General features: G+C 38.1%; 2 protein-coding genes across 2 annotated transcripts; both read left to right on the forward strand.

The window, feature by feature from the left end:
• The first annotated feature begins 5,641 nt into the window (after positions 1 to 5,641).
• fkbp11 (FKBP prolyl isomerase 11) lies at positions 5,642 to 10,475 on the forward strand. Its single transcript, XM_084348241.1, has 6 exons — positions 5,642 to 6,071; positions 6,192 to 6,254; positions 9,011 to 9,098; positions 9,231 to 9,264; positions 9,447 to 9,517; positions 10,224 to 10,475. The coding sequence occupies exons 1-6, from the start codon at positions 5,943 to 5,945 to the stop codon at positions 10,430 to 10,432; spliced, it is 594 nt and encodes a 197-aa protein (XP_084204367.1). The 5' UTR covers positions 5,642 to 5,942; the 3' UTR covers positions 10,433 to 10,475.
• Positions 10,476 to 12,272: 1,797 nt separating this feature from the next.
• On the forward strand, positions 12,273 to 14,149 carry LOC311254466 (small ribosomal subunit protein eS26). Its single transcript, XM_084348242.1, has 4 exons — positions 12,273 to 12,373; positions 13,399 to 13,576; positions 13,681 to 13,811; positions 14,051 to 14,149. Exons 1-4 carry the CDS (start codon positions 12,371 to 12,373, stop codon positions 14,084 to 14,086), a joined length of 348 nt encoding a protein of 115 aa, XP_084204368.1. The 5' UTR covers positions 12,273 to 12,370; the 3' UTR covers positions 14,087 to 14,149.
• The last annotated feature ends 2,901 nt before the right edge of the window (positions 14,150 to 17,050 follow it).

Genomic DNA, 17,050 nt, shown 5'->3' on the forward strand with positions numbered 1-17,050 from the left:
AGGAGCAGAATTTGGTGGAAAAGGTTTGTGTGTAGATTTATGAACGATTTGGATCATTGTAAGACCTTATCTGACTTAGAAAAGCACAATATTTATACATATTGTATATCAAACAGTGTCGTAGTACAATAGACTCACACAGGTGAGTGACTTGGGTCTCCCTGTTGGCCCATGATTTAAATTAATGTCTGTGTCTGTCCATGCAAAACTCAAATACTACCCCTGACATTTATTCTGCATATTAGTTATGGACACATCTGTATAGAAGTATCACGTTTTGGGGATTAGGATGTGTTAACAGCTGTCTTTTGTTTTTGTATGTTTTTTTCCCCCTTTGCCTTTGGAGTGTGCACATACCCATGGTTCATCAACACATTTCACTCATTTTGGCAACTTTTCCCCCTCCTTCCTACATTTGATATAAAAATTGTACAGCAATATATGGAAAATTATATGTCAGTTTTAGACTCTCTTTTGAAAATTACATCTTAACAGACAAAATGAATCAAATACTCAATTAAAACAACTAACAATATATATATACAATATAATATAACAACTTACAATATAATATATACAATATAACGAGCTCAAGGGCATAGATAAGGTTCAGTAGTTTTCTTGTGGTTTTCTTTTTCATGCACAGTGGTTTGTAATGTAATGACAGAGCTCACTCACACAAAACACCAATAAGGGATGTGTCTTAATACATTTGCAATTTTTCTATCAAAATAAAAAATATCATAAAATGAAAATAATAATATTTTTTAGAGTTCTTATCCTCCATTTTGATTCAAAAAGTAAGAGTTAGAGAAGAGATCTTTGGGTGAAAAGAAAATATTCCCACTGTAAGTCTTAATTATGAGAATTTAGTTGACTCATTATCTCATAATTTCATAATTATATATCTAGTTACATACATATATATGTATATATATACATATATATATATTATCATGGCTAATTAAAAAAAATATCTTTAACTGGCAGAAATGGGCTTCCATATATTCCATAGTTTGCTGCAGATGTGTCATAGCAGAAAAACTGCAGGTGGAGCTAATGGTATAAGGGCTGCATTACATTTAGGTTGACCGGTTAGGTATGGTGCATGCTGGATTATTGACATTGCTCACTTGGACACATCATTAATGGTATACAGTTACACCTCTGTTTTTCCTGATGTGACCAGTCAATATGTCTGCTCTGAAAAGCATGTAGTGGAGCACATTATGTTTTCAAATACCAGACACCAAATGTCGGACAGTGTCACCACAGTCCCTCATTAAAACACTGTAAACCAGCTCAGGAGGTTTTTGATTTGTTGCATGTTAATTAGCATCAAGTTCAGCAATGATGTGTTAACTAGAAACGACAAGACTAAGAATTTTGAAGTTGCAATTAATTAAATGGCTACTGAGCGTGACATCCTGTTATATAAAGTTCCTGTTGTATGTGTGAAGATTTTGGGAAATGGTGAATTGGTCGTCAGTATTGCATAAGACCTTGTGCAATATTTTCATCCGCAGACAGGGAACAAAGAAAAGTTTCTAAAGTAAACGGATGCATATGATCAGTATAAAACATTGTGCATTTCTAATATCACTCATAAAGACAGATCGAATTACACTGACATGTTTTTAACAGTTATTACCACAGAAAATCTACCCACTGCTAGCCTTTGTGAGTGTAAAAGCATTGTGATGCAGCAGTTGAAGGTGGCATGGGGCCAAATCATTAAGATTGAATACTGTGGTTTACCAAAACATACCCTTGTATCTACTTCTGTGATCTGAGGGAGGAAGCAGGTTTTATCTTTGGTTTGCACACAAAGATGAGTCACTCAATTCTATTTCAGTGCTGCTCTGTGACAGTGTTTTAATGTACCGTTCTTGATCGTACATCTTTTTTAATACAGGCAGGGAATCTGTACTTCCTGTATTTTTTCAGACATTTAAGTTTTATATTGACCAAACATATTCATTGCTTTGCCCACTCATATATTTATCATTGAGCGACCTTAGTTTGTTTTAGTTAGCGCCACCTAACAAAGCTCTGACTCTTCTACATGAAAAACTATCCTTTGTCTAATACGTGAGCATTTGGCAATAATACTGCAATCTGTGCTAGTGATACTTTCATAATATTCCGCTGGCAATGAACACAAATGACTTGGGACAGTTGGTGATTTGGTTCCAGTTTTGCAGGTCATCTTTGCAGTAAAGTAAGAGGAAGTGGTGGGAGTCATTTGTGGATGACAACAGCAAAGTTGACGAGGAGAAAAGAGCTGAGTGCTCGGGCAAAACTACCTTTTTCCCTCTATGCATGGCCCTATAGAGGGTCATGCATAGAGGGCACTGCATCATGTTTTTTCCACTGGAAAGATGCCATAGAGGGCCCTGCATCATGTTTCCTTCACTGGAAAGGCTTAATAGAGGGCACTGCATCATGTTTTCTCCATTGGAAATGCTTCAGAGAGGGCACTGCATCATGTTTTCTTCACTGGAAAGGCTTCATAGAGGGCCCTGCATCATGTTTTCTTCACTGGAAAGGCTTCAGAGAGGGCACTGCATCATATTTTCTTCACTGGAAGTGCTTCAGAGAGGGCACTGCATCATGTTTTCTTCACTGGAAAGATGCCATAGAGGGCACTGCATCATGTTTTCTTCACTGGAAAGATGCCATAGAGGGCCCTGCATCGTGTTTTCTTCACTGGAAATGCTTCAGAGAGGGCACTGAATCATGTTTTCTTCACTGGAAAGGCTTCATAGAGGGCACTGCATCATGTTTTCTTCACTGGAAATGCTTCAAAGAGGGCACTACATCATGTTTTCTCCACTGGAAAGGCTTCAGAGAGGGCACTGCATCATGTTTTCTTCACTGGAAAGGCTTCACAGAGGGCACTACATCATGTTTTCTCCACTGGAAAGGCTTCAGAGAGGGCACTGCATCATGTTTTCTTCACTGGAAAGGCTTCATAGAGGGCCCTGCATCATGTTTTCTTCACTGGAAAGGCTTCACAGAGGGCACTACATCATGTTTTCTCCACTGGAAAGGCTTCAGAGAGGGCACTGCATCATGTTTTCTTCACTGGAAAGGCTTCAAAGAGGGCACTACATCATGTTTTCTCCACTGGAAAGGCTTCATAGAGGGCCCTGCATCATGTTTTCTCCACTGGAAAGGCTTCATAGAGGGCCCTGCATCATGTTTTCTCCACTGGAAAGGCTTCATAGAGGGCCCTGCATCATGTTTTCTTCACTGGAAATGCTTCAAAGAGGGCACTACATCATGTTTTCTCCACTGGAAAGGCTTCATAGAGGGCCCTGCATCATGTTTTCTTCACTGGAAAGGCTTCAAAGAGGGCACTACATCATGTTTTCTCCACTGGAAAGGCTTCAGAGAGGGCACTGCATCATGTTTTCTTCACTGGAAAGGCTTCAAAGAGGGCACTACATCATGTTTTCTTCACTGGAAAGGTTTCATAGAGGGCCCTGCATCATGTTTTCTCCACTGGAAAGGCTTCATAGAGGGCCCTGCATCATGTTTATTCCACTGGAAAGGCTTCACAGAGGGCCCTGCATCATGTTTTATCAAGGGCATGCAAGAGGACACTTTTTCAGGTTTTTTTTAAATTTTCCTTTTCCTCTGCCTGAGTTCATTAGTGATAACAACTATGCTTCATACCTGACATTTTATGACCCTGTTAAAGAGTCGGTAAGGGTTTCTGCATGACAAGATCGCTGACAGTGATCATACGTCACACTGAAGATAAAAATAAGTGATGAATGTGAGTCATAGGTGGAGAAAATCTGTGGTTTTGAGAGATCCCCTATTTTCACGTAACAAAATAAATGTAAAAGAATCATGTAGAATATGTTGTTGAACATACAATTAATCAACTTTGTATGTGACAGCACAATTTACACTTTATCAGCTATTCTTGTGAAGGTTTTCATTTACGTTTAAGATTTGACTTTAATTGGTTGATAAATTATGAACATCCAGATCCCCTGGATGATTTAAATGCCCCAAAACATGTTTTAATCATATTCTTACTCTGAGCAATGTTCATTTGGGAAAAATCGATGTCATGCGTTACACCAGAGTATAGCAACACTTGAATCCGCATCAAATGACAGCTGTGGTTGTTTGCTTGCTGCCTGACCACCGTCAATCAAATTGGATAAAATCACACCAGCACAGTCCTGATGAAGCCGATCAGCTGAGTGTTAAACTCTTGATAAATGACAATTAATTATGTTTTTTTTTATATAATAGTCAATGTAACAGAGAAATACTTTTTTAAACATCAAATAAATGTAATTGAGTTAAAAGTAGCCTCCAAAATGTTGTGAAGTGGAAGCACACACTAGCAGAAAATGGAAATACTCAAGTAAAGTTCAAGTAGATCAAAATAGATATCAATAATAAAATACAGTACTTGAGTGAATGCACTCAGTTACATTCCGTTACTTGATATATTAGCAAAACACTTACAGGGACTATTTTTCTGCAGCATGAGTACTTTTGCGTTGATACTTGAAATACATTTTGCTGATATACTATAAACATCTACATAGGGAAGGTTTTGACTGCAGGACTTTTACTTTTGGAGAATTGTCACATTGCATTATTAGTATCTTTACTTAAATAAAGAATCTGAATACTTTTTCCCAGTGAAGTGAACTTGTGTAGTATAATCAGCAAAATGTATTTAAAGTATCAAAGTAAAAGTACTCATTCTGCAGAAAAATATACCCTATCAGTGTTTACTATTATATCAAGTGATGGAATGCAATTGACTATATTTACTCAAGTACCACACTTTTGAAGTACTTGTATTATTACCATTTTCTGCTACTTTATACTTCCACTCCATTACATTTATTTATAACTTTTTAAAAATATACTTAATTGTAAGGATGCAAGATCTTACATCATTTACTTTAAATTAGATATGATGCTGTTCATATTTATAGCATTCTTTTGACTCATGGGCCTTGTATACAGTATACATTTAAATATATGTAAAGGTTAATTTTACTTGCACTTTTTATACTTACATACATTTATTTCCACAAAACTATTTATGATACTTAAAAGGGGCCCTATGTAGTTCTGGAGAAGAAATTCAAAATCAAAATTTTAATATTTACATTATTAATGAGGTAATGATACAAACTCAGAAATATTTATTTTACCATAACTGAATAAACAAGCTGTTCTCAGTGGAAAATAAGGTCCAGAAAACTGTTTAAAGCTAGAAGCATGGCAGGGTCCGCCACATATAAACAAAGTGAAACAGTATGAAATTGTGTTGCTCTTTAAGGCCAGTTTGTTTATTCAGTCATATTTCGAAGATCTTTTTTCTTCTGATTAAAATTTCTTTCCCAAACCTACATAGTGCACCTTTAATATCAGACGTTTGAAGACTGTGACTCAAACTTAATAGTAGCACAAATAATATTTTAACAATATCTTTACTCGAGTAGGACTTTTGGGTACTTCTTCCACCACTGGCAGTCTTTACCAGTGGCTTGGTGAGGGACCAGCAGTGACGTGGCGCCTGTGCAGCGGGCTCTAACAGGAGATGTCTGCTCGTCACAGCCTCCTCCATGTTCATGTCCACGGTCTCCTCCATGGAGCAGCGGCAGAGCCGGGCGGAGGCTGCGCAGCACCGCCCCCCAGCGCCTCTGCAGGGAGCCGCTTCCGCCTGTCGGCCGCGGCAGCCTGATGGGATGCTGGCGGAATGTTTGAGGCGGGCTCTTCAGGGAGACCCAGGTGTCGGGACAACGTCCACGGGCCGCTAGTCCTTATCGCCACAGTATTATAACACATCAGCATTAGTCGGTGCCGAGCCATTTTGGACACAAGTGGTCGACGCTGTGCAGCTCGGCCCTCTCTCTCCCCTCTGCGCGCAGCAGAAGATACACGGAAGTTGCTGGATGGCAGCTTTTTCCCACAAGTTCACAATGAAGACCAGCGTTTTTCTGCTGCTGCTCTCAGCAGCTTTCACCTGCGGACTCGCACAGGGAGAGGACCCTGCAGCGGAGGAGCTGCAGGTGGAGACCTTGGTGAGTGAGACACTCGGTTAAAACACCGCCATACAGCTGTGACACGGCAGCTGTGCCACAATAACAGCCTCCGGAAAAATAATGCAACACAGCCTAACAGTTCACTCTCCTGTCCCGAAGGTGAGACCAGAAACTTGCTCTGTACTTTCCAGAATGGGAGACACGCTGAAAATCCACTACACGGTAAGAAAACAGCTTCACTGTCTGCTCTGTGCTGAAACAGTCCCGTGTGTGCATTGTATAATGGTTTATATAGAGACGGGTCCAGCTGATGACGAACGCAGTTGTTGTCTATGTGGCACCGTCTGCACGAACCATGTGGACAATCACACACTGACTGAATATGGATCACACACAGCTGCTGGAAAGGGCTTTGTGGTTGAACATGAGGCAGATTGTGGTTTAGTGTCGGTCACTGAGGTGTATTTGGGGTTTTTATCTCGTGTGTGAGAAGATCGCCTCTGCTTTTACTACGGACTGATGGGGCGGTGCAACACGTCAGCAATAACAGCTGTGGGTTTCAGCTCCACTGTGTGGAGTAGTGCTGCAGCCTCGTGGTCTCCACTCATCACACTTGTGGAATAAATAAAAAAAAAAACATGCCCTTTTTTTTCCATCAGATGTTTGTGAAAAAGCTGAATTTGGCAAAGGGGAAAACAAAGACACCTTTCCCTGACTTTCTTCCTACTTTTCTCTCTTTTTACAAACAAATAAAATAATACATGTGGAGAAAAAAGCACAAAAAAAGATTATGAACAACATTGACTTATAAAGATATAGACCTAACTAGAGCCTGACCATGTTGAGACCTTGTTTGGGTGGATGATACATCAGCCGCTATAAGCACATATTTTTTGGAGTGATCTCTCAAATGTTGTTACCACACACTTGTTACAAAGATATGTAATGTAATATTTTGCATCAGTGAATTGAAACTATAAACTTGGATTTAAAAAGAAAATTGGTTTCATGATCAGGTACACTTACAGTTTCAAGTTTTACATAGCATTAGGTCAAGTACAGGAATAAATAACTGAAACAGCAACAAAAAATAGAGAGAGGAAATATAGATGTTAATAAAGTTATTCAGTGTTCTTGAACACAAAACAAAAAGGAAACAGAAAGAAGAAGAACAGCAACAACAACAGAGATAAAAAGGATTACAAACATAGACTTTGGCTCATGGTTACACATGCACCACATATTATATATGTACCATGCATACATCTATATACTCAAACGTGTGTTCATGCAAACACACATACATACATATACATTTACAAAAGCAGACTGGAAATTGGATTTAAAAAAAAAAAAAGGTTTCCACATCGGCGCACATTGGACAACATATATGCTGATATAACAGAGCTAAGAACCGGATTAATCTGAAAATCCAGGAGGTCGTATAATAACACTGTTGTTAATGTGTTTCCAAATCAAAATAATTTATACTGCTGCAAAATGAGAAGGCATTTTTTAACCCCATTCTTTAAGTGGACCTGCTCTTACTAATCCAAACAAAGTTAACATCTGCTAACAGTTGTTTAACTATACTGTATATTGATTTGTCTTACAGTATTTTATATTTCCAGACAAAATAATATGTTCATATTTTGATCGTGTGCTACAAAAGCAGAGGAAAGATATTTGACATTTCTGGCTGGAAATACAGTCGCAATTTGAGAAAGTTCACACCTGTTTCACCTGTAGCTGATAACATACTGAGTATTTGTCCTGCCATTGACGCTGGAACTAGATTTATTTCTAATAGATGATTTACCCTGAATGATGAAGATCTTTGTTGAACAAATGAGACAGGTGAGGCAGACTATTACTGCTGAATGAAAGATTGAATTTGCAGAAATAAGATAATCAAATTTTTTTTGAGCACCATGGCTTAAATCATGAAGCGAAAGGTATAACCTTGAAAGACCTTTCAGCATTAAAGACGTGGCAGAACTGCACTGTATGATCGCTCACAGCAACACGGTGTGCTGTCTGCTGCAGGTGTTGAATTTGTCAAAGTCAAGCACATTCATACTTCATACTTATGCCCAGTCCTTACTTTTACTTTTGTTTTTGAGGATCAGGATTTTTATTGTTTCCTTCACAGACCTCCAGATATGCAGTCCAACATGTTTTACAGATAGAAAACCACACACAACAAAAAAACAACAGCAGGATCAGAAAAAGTAAGACTACAATAAAGTTTAATTTAAAATACAACAAAAGAGACAATGACAATGAAAATCCAACCATACACACATGTAAACATTTAAAAGTGTATACCTGAAAGGAAACTATTTTCTCCACATTTACTTGATTTATAATTTTACAGAAATCATTGGAAAGTGCGAATGGTAAGCTTATTTGGATTCTCTCTGTGAGAGGAATGAAAAGATAGATCCCATCTCATGTCATAACCTCTGTCTGTTAAATAAGAAGCTGGAGCCAGCTGCTAGTTAGCTTAGCTTAGCACAAAGACTGGAAGCAGGGGAAAACAACTGGGTTATTTGTGTCCAAAAATTAGAAAGTAGGTAAATAATCGACTACCATCTAAAGCTCACTAATTGACCCTTGATCTTATTTGTTTAATCTGCGGAGCCATGACAGAAGTTTCCTCGTTCTTCCAGGTTTTGTGCTAAACTAAGCGAACCAAGCTTTACTGTAGAGACATGAGAATGTATTTTCATCTAACTATCTATTTTTTTTATTGATCAAAAATACCAATAAGTAGTTTGCCCACAATTTCTAAAGTAATACGTACATGTTGTATCTTCAAGTTTATGTCTGTATTACTGTACAAAAAACATCAAAACCACCTCTATGAAACGTGTATCAAATTACTCAAATATGAACAAATTAAGCTGTGAAATCTCTCAGTGGTTTCTCTTTTATGTCACCACCTCTTGGCTCACACTGTATGTTTGACCCTCCAGGGTAAACTGCTGGACGGAAAAGTTATCGACTCGTCTCTGTCCGTGGACCCTCTTGTCGTGGAGCTGGGGAAGAGGACAGTCATTGCCGGTAAATAAACAGTAAATCCTTTTGTGTTGCTCAGGCAGTGACAGTTTATTTACATTTGAGAAGACTGCAGCCTGTTATGTGAATGTGCTTTCTTTGTGCTGATTGACTTTCTCTGTGTGATTTTCTTATCAGGTCTGGAACAAAGCTTGGTTGGCGTGTGTGAAGGGTAAGTGAAAAGTAAAGGTCCATCGGGAAGAAAAGGCTCAGCAGTAGTTGTAATTTTCCGTGGCTGTGTGCAGACATGAATTCATTCAAAAACGAAATACCACAGTTAATAGATTGGTGATGGAATCTGAGAAATGCTTCCTCAATAAATGTGTCAGACAAATTTCTATTTCTCTCATTCAGGCAGAAAATCAAAGCCACTATTCCATCTCACCTTGCGTATGGAAAAAAAGGTTACCCTCCTACGATTCCAGGTACTGAACAAAGTTTGCAGTTCATCAAGCAACTTTACACAACTTCACAACTATGATCACATACATTAGCACAGTCTCACTGAGCATTTGTCTAAGCATAAGGCTGGTGTTGTCTACAGCTTCTTGTCTAAATCCAATGAAAAGACCAAAACCAAATACTGAGCTCTTTAAAGGACCAGTATGTAAGATTAAGAGGCATCTTAATCTTAAAGTCTGCAATTTCCCAAAACAGCAGGCAACTGCAATTTAGCAAACCCCTCTTAAACTGATGGTGTATGTGGGAATGACTTAAAATAAACTACAGTGCCCATGTTTATCATAATGAAGGTGCAGTAGTGTGGCTCACTGAGGTGTTTGTATATTTAATTCATTTTGGGATTAATTATTTTCATTTGTTGATTTCCTTCTTATACGTACGTTAGTGACCATTATGTAATATATATTTTATCTTATATTTCATATTTTCATGTATTTACATGTGCACATAATATAAATGGGTGAAACATTAAAGAAAAAAATCATTTCAACACCTGATGTGACAAAACATTGAACATGGACTTGGCGTCCTCCGTGGCAGACGTCTTCGTCTGCTTACAACAACATTAAGAGTCGAGGACAGAGGAAGAATTTCCTTGTTTCATTGTACAGGGAACTTGTTCTTTACTCTGCATATGATAATAAAGACCCTGACTTTGATCTGCCATAGGTGATGCTGCTCTTGAGTTCGAGGTGGAGGTGGTTTCTCTGATGCAGCAGACGCCGTGGCAGAAAATGGTCAACGACGTGTTCCCCCTTGTGTGTTTGGCGCTGGTGCCCACTCTGCTCGGCTTGGTGGGACTTTACCTCTACAAGAAGGCCAGCGTCGACAAGCCGAGCAAAAAGAAGGCAAAGGATAAGAAGAGCAAGAAGAAATAATGACAGAAGCACAGAACTATTTAAATAAATTTTTTTTATTCTATTTTGTCCTCTTTGTGTTTATTTAGTATGAATACATGCTTTTCATGTGAGGACACTGTGTAACTGTCCAAGGACACTTTAATGTTAGAACAGCCTGCAGAACATCTCACTGACATCTTTGGGTTTTTGTATGTGAATATATGAAATAGCAGCTTAATGCAAAGACCTGCTTGTTTATCACCATGTAAAGGGCAGATAATATAAAAAAGGCCCCACTGCGTAATAGTCTTATGGATGGAGAAACATGACTAAATGACGTGTTTTTCAAGACATATTCTTCAGAGATGATGGGAGCATCATCCTTGGAATTTTTTGAGGAAGACCAGCAGGCGACACTGAAAAAGCAACTGGTGAAATAATAAGCCGTAAAGATGGTTTTATAATATTACACCTGTGGATCTGCATCTACTGCAGCCCTTTCTTTGTGTTTGCCATTCTCTTGAGCTTTTCATGGTCACAGTCATCTGATGATCTCTCGTGGCTTTACTGCAACTCAACAGAGCCTTTTGGACCTGATGCCACAGGTGCCTGGATTTACAGTGCATGTTCTTACTAGTCTAGCCAAAGAGGAGAAGATTCAAGATTCAAAAAAAGCCTAACTCATTTGTAAAAATGAGACAATGATCAAATAAAACTTCTCATCTGGAGTCCTAAAAGTTTCCCTAGCCTGATGTCATTATGAGCATTCGAATGGACTGTTTAAAGTCACGTCCTCCAGTTAGATAACCTTTCTGATGTAGTGCCGTCAAGTGGTCTCAAAGATTGTGGATTAAAACACAGTATGGTGTTTGTAGATACAGGAAACTGCACCCACACATGCACCATAGTGCTGTCTAGCTGTTTGACTTGAAGCTGAGCTGTAACTGTGTGGAGGAACTATGTAGAGAGAATGATACTGGTGTTTTCTGAATGTTTGCTACAGGGCACATGGATGACCAACATTTTTGAAGGCATTTCATTAATGTTTATTGATTTTTGTCTACATCCATGGGAGCTTTTGATTCCCACAACCTATGAAAAACTTGAAATCTTAAAACTTGTCTGTTAGGTTATTCATTGCATTATGCATTATGTCTAATTTCTCATTTTAAGTTGCATTATTCTTGAGTGGAAATGCAGTTTAGACTGTGATAAGTATATACTTTAAACTCCATCACCCCAATTAACTTCATCTGAGTCAAGCCTGTAAATGAATTTTCTCACCTTGCAGATTAGATGAATGGCTGCCTACAAAGTGAGAATAATATTTTAAAACACTACAGTGTCCTTTGGGAAATGACTGGCTGTAATGTAATGATTACAAGAATTGAGATTTTCCTTCCTCAGTAAGCCAAGTATTTACAATACAATGCAAACCATGCATAAAACAAATCATCAGCCTTTTTCTAACCAAAGTGAAAAATATAGGGCCAATTAAACACAGTAAATTAATTAATCTTAATCACATTGCAGTCATAAAGTCAGTACTTAACTATTTAATAGACTTATTGTTTTAGCAGACAATACACACAATACTTGTTATCGTTTTATTTATCATGTTGAAGAACACAGGCGGGCTTGTTTTATTGTACGGCGTTGCTCGACGGCACTGCTTTTCTCACTCAGATTGCAGTAATGGATAACTCCGCTCACTCGGGTGGCGCTTGTACAAACCCTGAGTTCACTGATATCCCTCCGCGAATAAAACATTACTAATGTAATTTTCCCGAAGACATTTTGTCTAATGTGTTTTTATTTAAAACGCACACAAAACACATACTTATGTGAAATTAACTAAATGAATTTAGACATGGCCCAGCTTGTTTTTTTTATAAAACACATCTCGAGGGCGGAGCGGATGGCACTACTTCTCGCGGTACAACCTCTTCCGGTCCTCTTTCCAGCTTCCCGTGCAACATGGTGAGTGTGTTTCATCGGCGGCCGTGTGGCAAAAACAGAATAAACTGGTATTTTATTCGCAAAACACACATAATTGTTCCTTACTGGGTAGTTTAATGTCATAGCTGAACCACGCTGTCGTGAACGATCCTTAGATGTCACTCAATTTAATTAAAATATAGTCTGGGCCTAATGCTAGCTGTTAGCAGGCTAGCTGTTTTGTGCATGTGTTCCTGTGAACTGGTTTTGGATGAATGTCGCCGTTAATGTGCGGAGAAACAGCGAGGCAGCCTGGATCCGATATGTATCGTAGTTTAACACGAGGACTAATATAAAAACACTAAGACCAAAACTAATTTAATTGTGCATATATATTTTTAACCCTGTGTTGCAATGGCTGCCGGTATTAGACACCGCAGCCATCACACGCAGCCGATGATCCACTTTGTTTAAAAAGGGAGGGCTCAAAATACAAAGTTAGTGTGTGTTGTATCTAATGTGACAGCTAATGCATAGCCCCAATTAATACAGATCAGAAGTGTCTTAATCGACTCATTATGTTACGGTATTGCTGCCGAAGTGCTGAATGTCTTTAATATCCTAGAATGATTAAAGTGTCAAAACAGTTATCATTGTAATACAAGTTATTTCTGAGTCTGCAGGGTGGAAAACGTTTGATTAATAGTTATGTACAACATTGATGTGTCTTGCTCACTGGCCAGTATCATGCACTGATAAGTTAAAAATGTTTAGAAACCAGTATAGGGTATATGCCAAAATTTAGGTAAGGGCATCAAAATGACATTTTTAAATGCATTTTAAGGACACGCTTGCCTTTTATACCACTATTTATCAAAAGGAGTTCAGCTGACCTATTGTCAAATGACTGAACTTAAGCAGCTGTACAGTAATTTTTACTAAATGTCTGATTTTAATAAAGCAGTCGTTTGGTATATCTGATGTGTTACAAGGAATTTAGTTTCAATCTCCAACCCTAGTTGGCGGGCTGTAATTTGTACATCTTTCTGTTCGCCTCTGTTTTACAGACCAAGAAAAGGAGGAATAACGGTCGTGCCAAGAAGGGCCGTGGCCATGTCCAGCCCATTCGCTGCACCAACTGTGCCCGCTGCGTCCCCAAGGACAAGGCCATCAAGAAGTTTGTCATCAGGAACATAGTGGAGGCGGCTGCCGTGAGAGACATCACAGAGGCCAGTGTCTTTGACTGTAAGTGTGTTTGTCATGTTTTTGCATCATTCATCATCAGAAGCTGCCTTTTGTTTTTTGACCCTGGTGGCTTGTCCTCATCTGTGCCTGTCTTTACTCTGCAGCTTACATTCTGCCCAAGCTCTATGTGAAGCTGCACTACTGTGTCAGCTGTGCCATCCACAGTAAAGTGGTGAGGAACCGCTCCTGTGAGGCCAGGAAAGACCGCACCCCACCACCCAGATTCAGGCCCGCTGTGAGTACATCTTCCAGAACAATACCGTTTGTTGTCTGAGCTGTTGAATTGAGCTCTACAGCATCATAAATATTTCTTAAGCTTAGCAGGAAAGGACAGTTGTCGGTCTTTAAATTAGTCAATAAAGCAGGATGTTGGAAAGCCCCAGTGCAATGCAGCCTTTTATTTGTTACCCGTTTTTTCAAGTTAGTCCATGTTGAGAAATGCTATCAGATATTAATCTATTTGTTTTTCTACAGGCTGGTGCACCAAGAGCTCCTCCAAAACCCATGTAAAGCAGAATTTGAAGATGCTGTACACTTGAAGAATAAATTCAAAAGTCTTCACAAAACCTTGAATGCGTCGATCTCATGATTCTTCACTAACCATGTGTTGAGTGGTTTTAGGAAAGACAGGCCTGCAAGGTATTTTATTTGGAATAGACTTTCTTACAATAGACTTTCTTACAGTACAAAACTTACAGTAGTTGAAGATCAAATTACGCAAATGCATAATTACATATGATACATTTAAAAAGGCTCTGCAGTTATTTAAAGCGATATCAGACCATTTACAGGATTGGGGAGGTTAACAAACATGGTAAAACTGAAAGGAATAAACAGTGCAACAAGAGAAACACAAAATGCCACAAAAGTAGTGTACGTTTCTTTTCTGTCTTGAAAGTTGGAGTAGACATTGTATTTGGTTGTCCTTGTGGCAAAAACAGAGATGGCTGGAAGGTTTAGAAAACAGCATTGGTACCACATGCATCAGGTTTAGCACATTAGTCTAGTGTTGCACATACAGTATGAATAAAAAATCTACACCCAGATCTGTCAAACTTCTGAAATGGAAAGGGGGCAAATGTTTTTATTTGATGCAAAGCTTAATATCCAGGAAGTTTTACAAGTTTTGTTAGTTCTTTGGCTCCAAACAGTCTGTAACCAAAATCCTTTTGTGTCTTTTAATGAATCTATGGTCAACTGGTTATAAAAAGAGGTTCTGGTTCGGGTTTACTCTGTAGCTGTTGGTGACCCAAAAATTCAGAGATGATTAAAATGTGGAGCCATTAGCACTGTGCAGTATGTGCACCACAACATTAACAATTGGCAAACCAAGTTTTGCACATAAAATTTGAGAATTTTAACAGTTGAGAAAAAATGCAGTAGAAGACATTAAGCCAAAGGCACAATAGTAAAGTGTACTACACAGAAATCACACCTGGGCCACGCAAGGTGTTTCCTTAATTAAAATATACACATTAAAGTAAGATGTAATTGATCAAAGCATTTTTTTTACCGATGCAAACTGAGATGACAATTTCAGTGAATGTATATGACAACTTTGGTGTCGATTAATTTACATCAAAGTCACACAGTCAGTGTTTTGTAGATTAGGGTGCAGGGAACTTCATTTCAAGATTCTGTCCCAACATGACGTAACAGTCGCTATTCTTATGTTAAGGCAAGATAATCTGATTAATAAATGAAACTGCAACTTTGGAAGAGAAAAATTTAAACCTCATGTAATTGTTTGTGTTTCTATACTGGTGAGATGATCACCACAAACTGACTCTCTTTAAAATCTCATATAGAAGGCTTACCATCTACAAAAACAAGTGTAGATTCACTTCAAGAAGAAATTCTAGTAACAAAAGTAAATTGAGGTACGCATTTACAATATTTGTTTTGAATGATCTTTTCTGGATATTCCGTCAAAGTAAGTGGAGAAAGAAAAAACATTTTAACATCCACAGGTTTTACGGACACCAATGAAAAGAGAAATATTACCTCGCAGCTTCTTCCTAATTCATACTGTATGTACAAATATATTCATTCACTTCAATATTTTTGTCATTTTGCCACTATAACAGGGAAAAGTGCTTAACAGTAAGAAGTAGTGGTTCTTTGGCTCAGCCATGGGGGAACCATTATTTGGTGCTATACAGAACCACACTCATGGTGATCTACAAATAATATGAAAACCAAGTAATTTTTTTTTATTCCTCTTCATAAAAACAGTATTTTTAGAACACATCTAGACCACTACTGAAAAATGTAAGATTCAACGAAGGATTGAGTATATGACAGAACCAGGGAACCATTCACAACAACAAAATGACCATAAGTATCCATTCAAATAACTGAATGGCTCAGAGGTTCCTGTTTAGCCTGCAAAACACTTTGTTGATGATGAAAGAATCATAACATTTATGAAATAAAATCAAAATACCAGTTTGTTCAACAAAAGTGAAAATCTTGTTCAATAAGCAAATTTTCTGCACAACACAAAAGTTAATGTCAACTGACGACTTTGAAAACTCAGTCCGACTGTCTCAAACTTACCTTTATATATCTCAACTATGAATGTCCCATTTTTCAAAATAAATTAGGTACTGATTTTTGTGCCCAATTCTGTACTCTAGACTTTAGACTCTAGACTACTCTAACATTAGCTGGACAGTACATGTTATTGTGCTTAGTGTGTAAAGTCAAATATTAATTACTACTGTTTTAACATGTAAACAGACATAAACAGGAGCTGACGGTGTTGTATTAACCGACACATTTCTCTTCACAGCCAGTTCATTTCTGCACCATATCACCTAGACAGGTGAATTTATCACAACTAACAAAACACCTGTTTTACTCTGCTGTGACGCTGGTGACTTTGTGGACTGAAATGTGTTGAAAGAAAATTCAGATAAAACATCTTTTTTTGGGATTTTGGACGGTAGTAAACTGCCAATCCACACTGCACTCATTCATGTCACAGCAGCATGTGCCAAATGTCAGGCACCTTCAGTCTTTGATAAATTAGCAGAATTGGTTCTTTGCCAGTGAATTCATGAAAATCGATGCTCTCTTCAAGATTATGCAAAGCTATACACCAGAGACTTTACAGTGTCTGGGAAACAAACTATTTTGTAATTCATGATCTCTAAAAAAACACCAAGGATAATCTGAAGATATGACAGTTGGTAGTTCATGTTCCTCAGTCTGGTCAACAAGGTGTGATCAGGGTGAAGAAAGGCACAATACAATGAGATATAACAGCAAAATCACTTTTAAATATAGCATGAATAAATTAGTGTTGGTTTGCAGTTTAATGAAAGGGAAAATGTTAAAAGCTTGTAAAGACCCTAACCTCTTCAGTAATCTCTAAGATTGTGGCAGTGATACTCGTACTCCTTACATAGTGAGAAAAACATTCAATCATCAGTTTTTCTCACATTTTGACAGAAATGTGCAGGTCATTAA

Source organism: Pagrus pagrus, assembly GCF_965226575.1.
Source record: "Pagrus pagrus genome assembly, chromosome: 3".
Classification (NCBI taxonomy): domain Eukaryota; kingdom Metazoa; phylum Chordata; class Actinopteri; order Spariformes; family Sparidae; genus Pagrus; species Pagrus pagrus.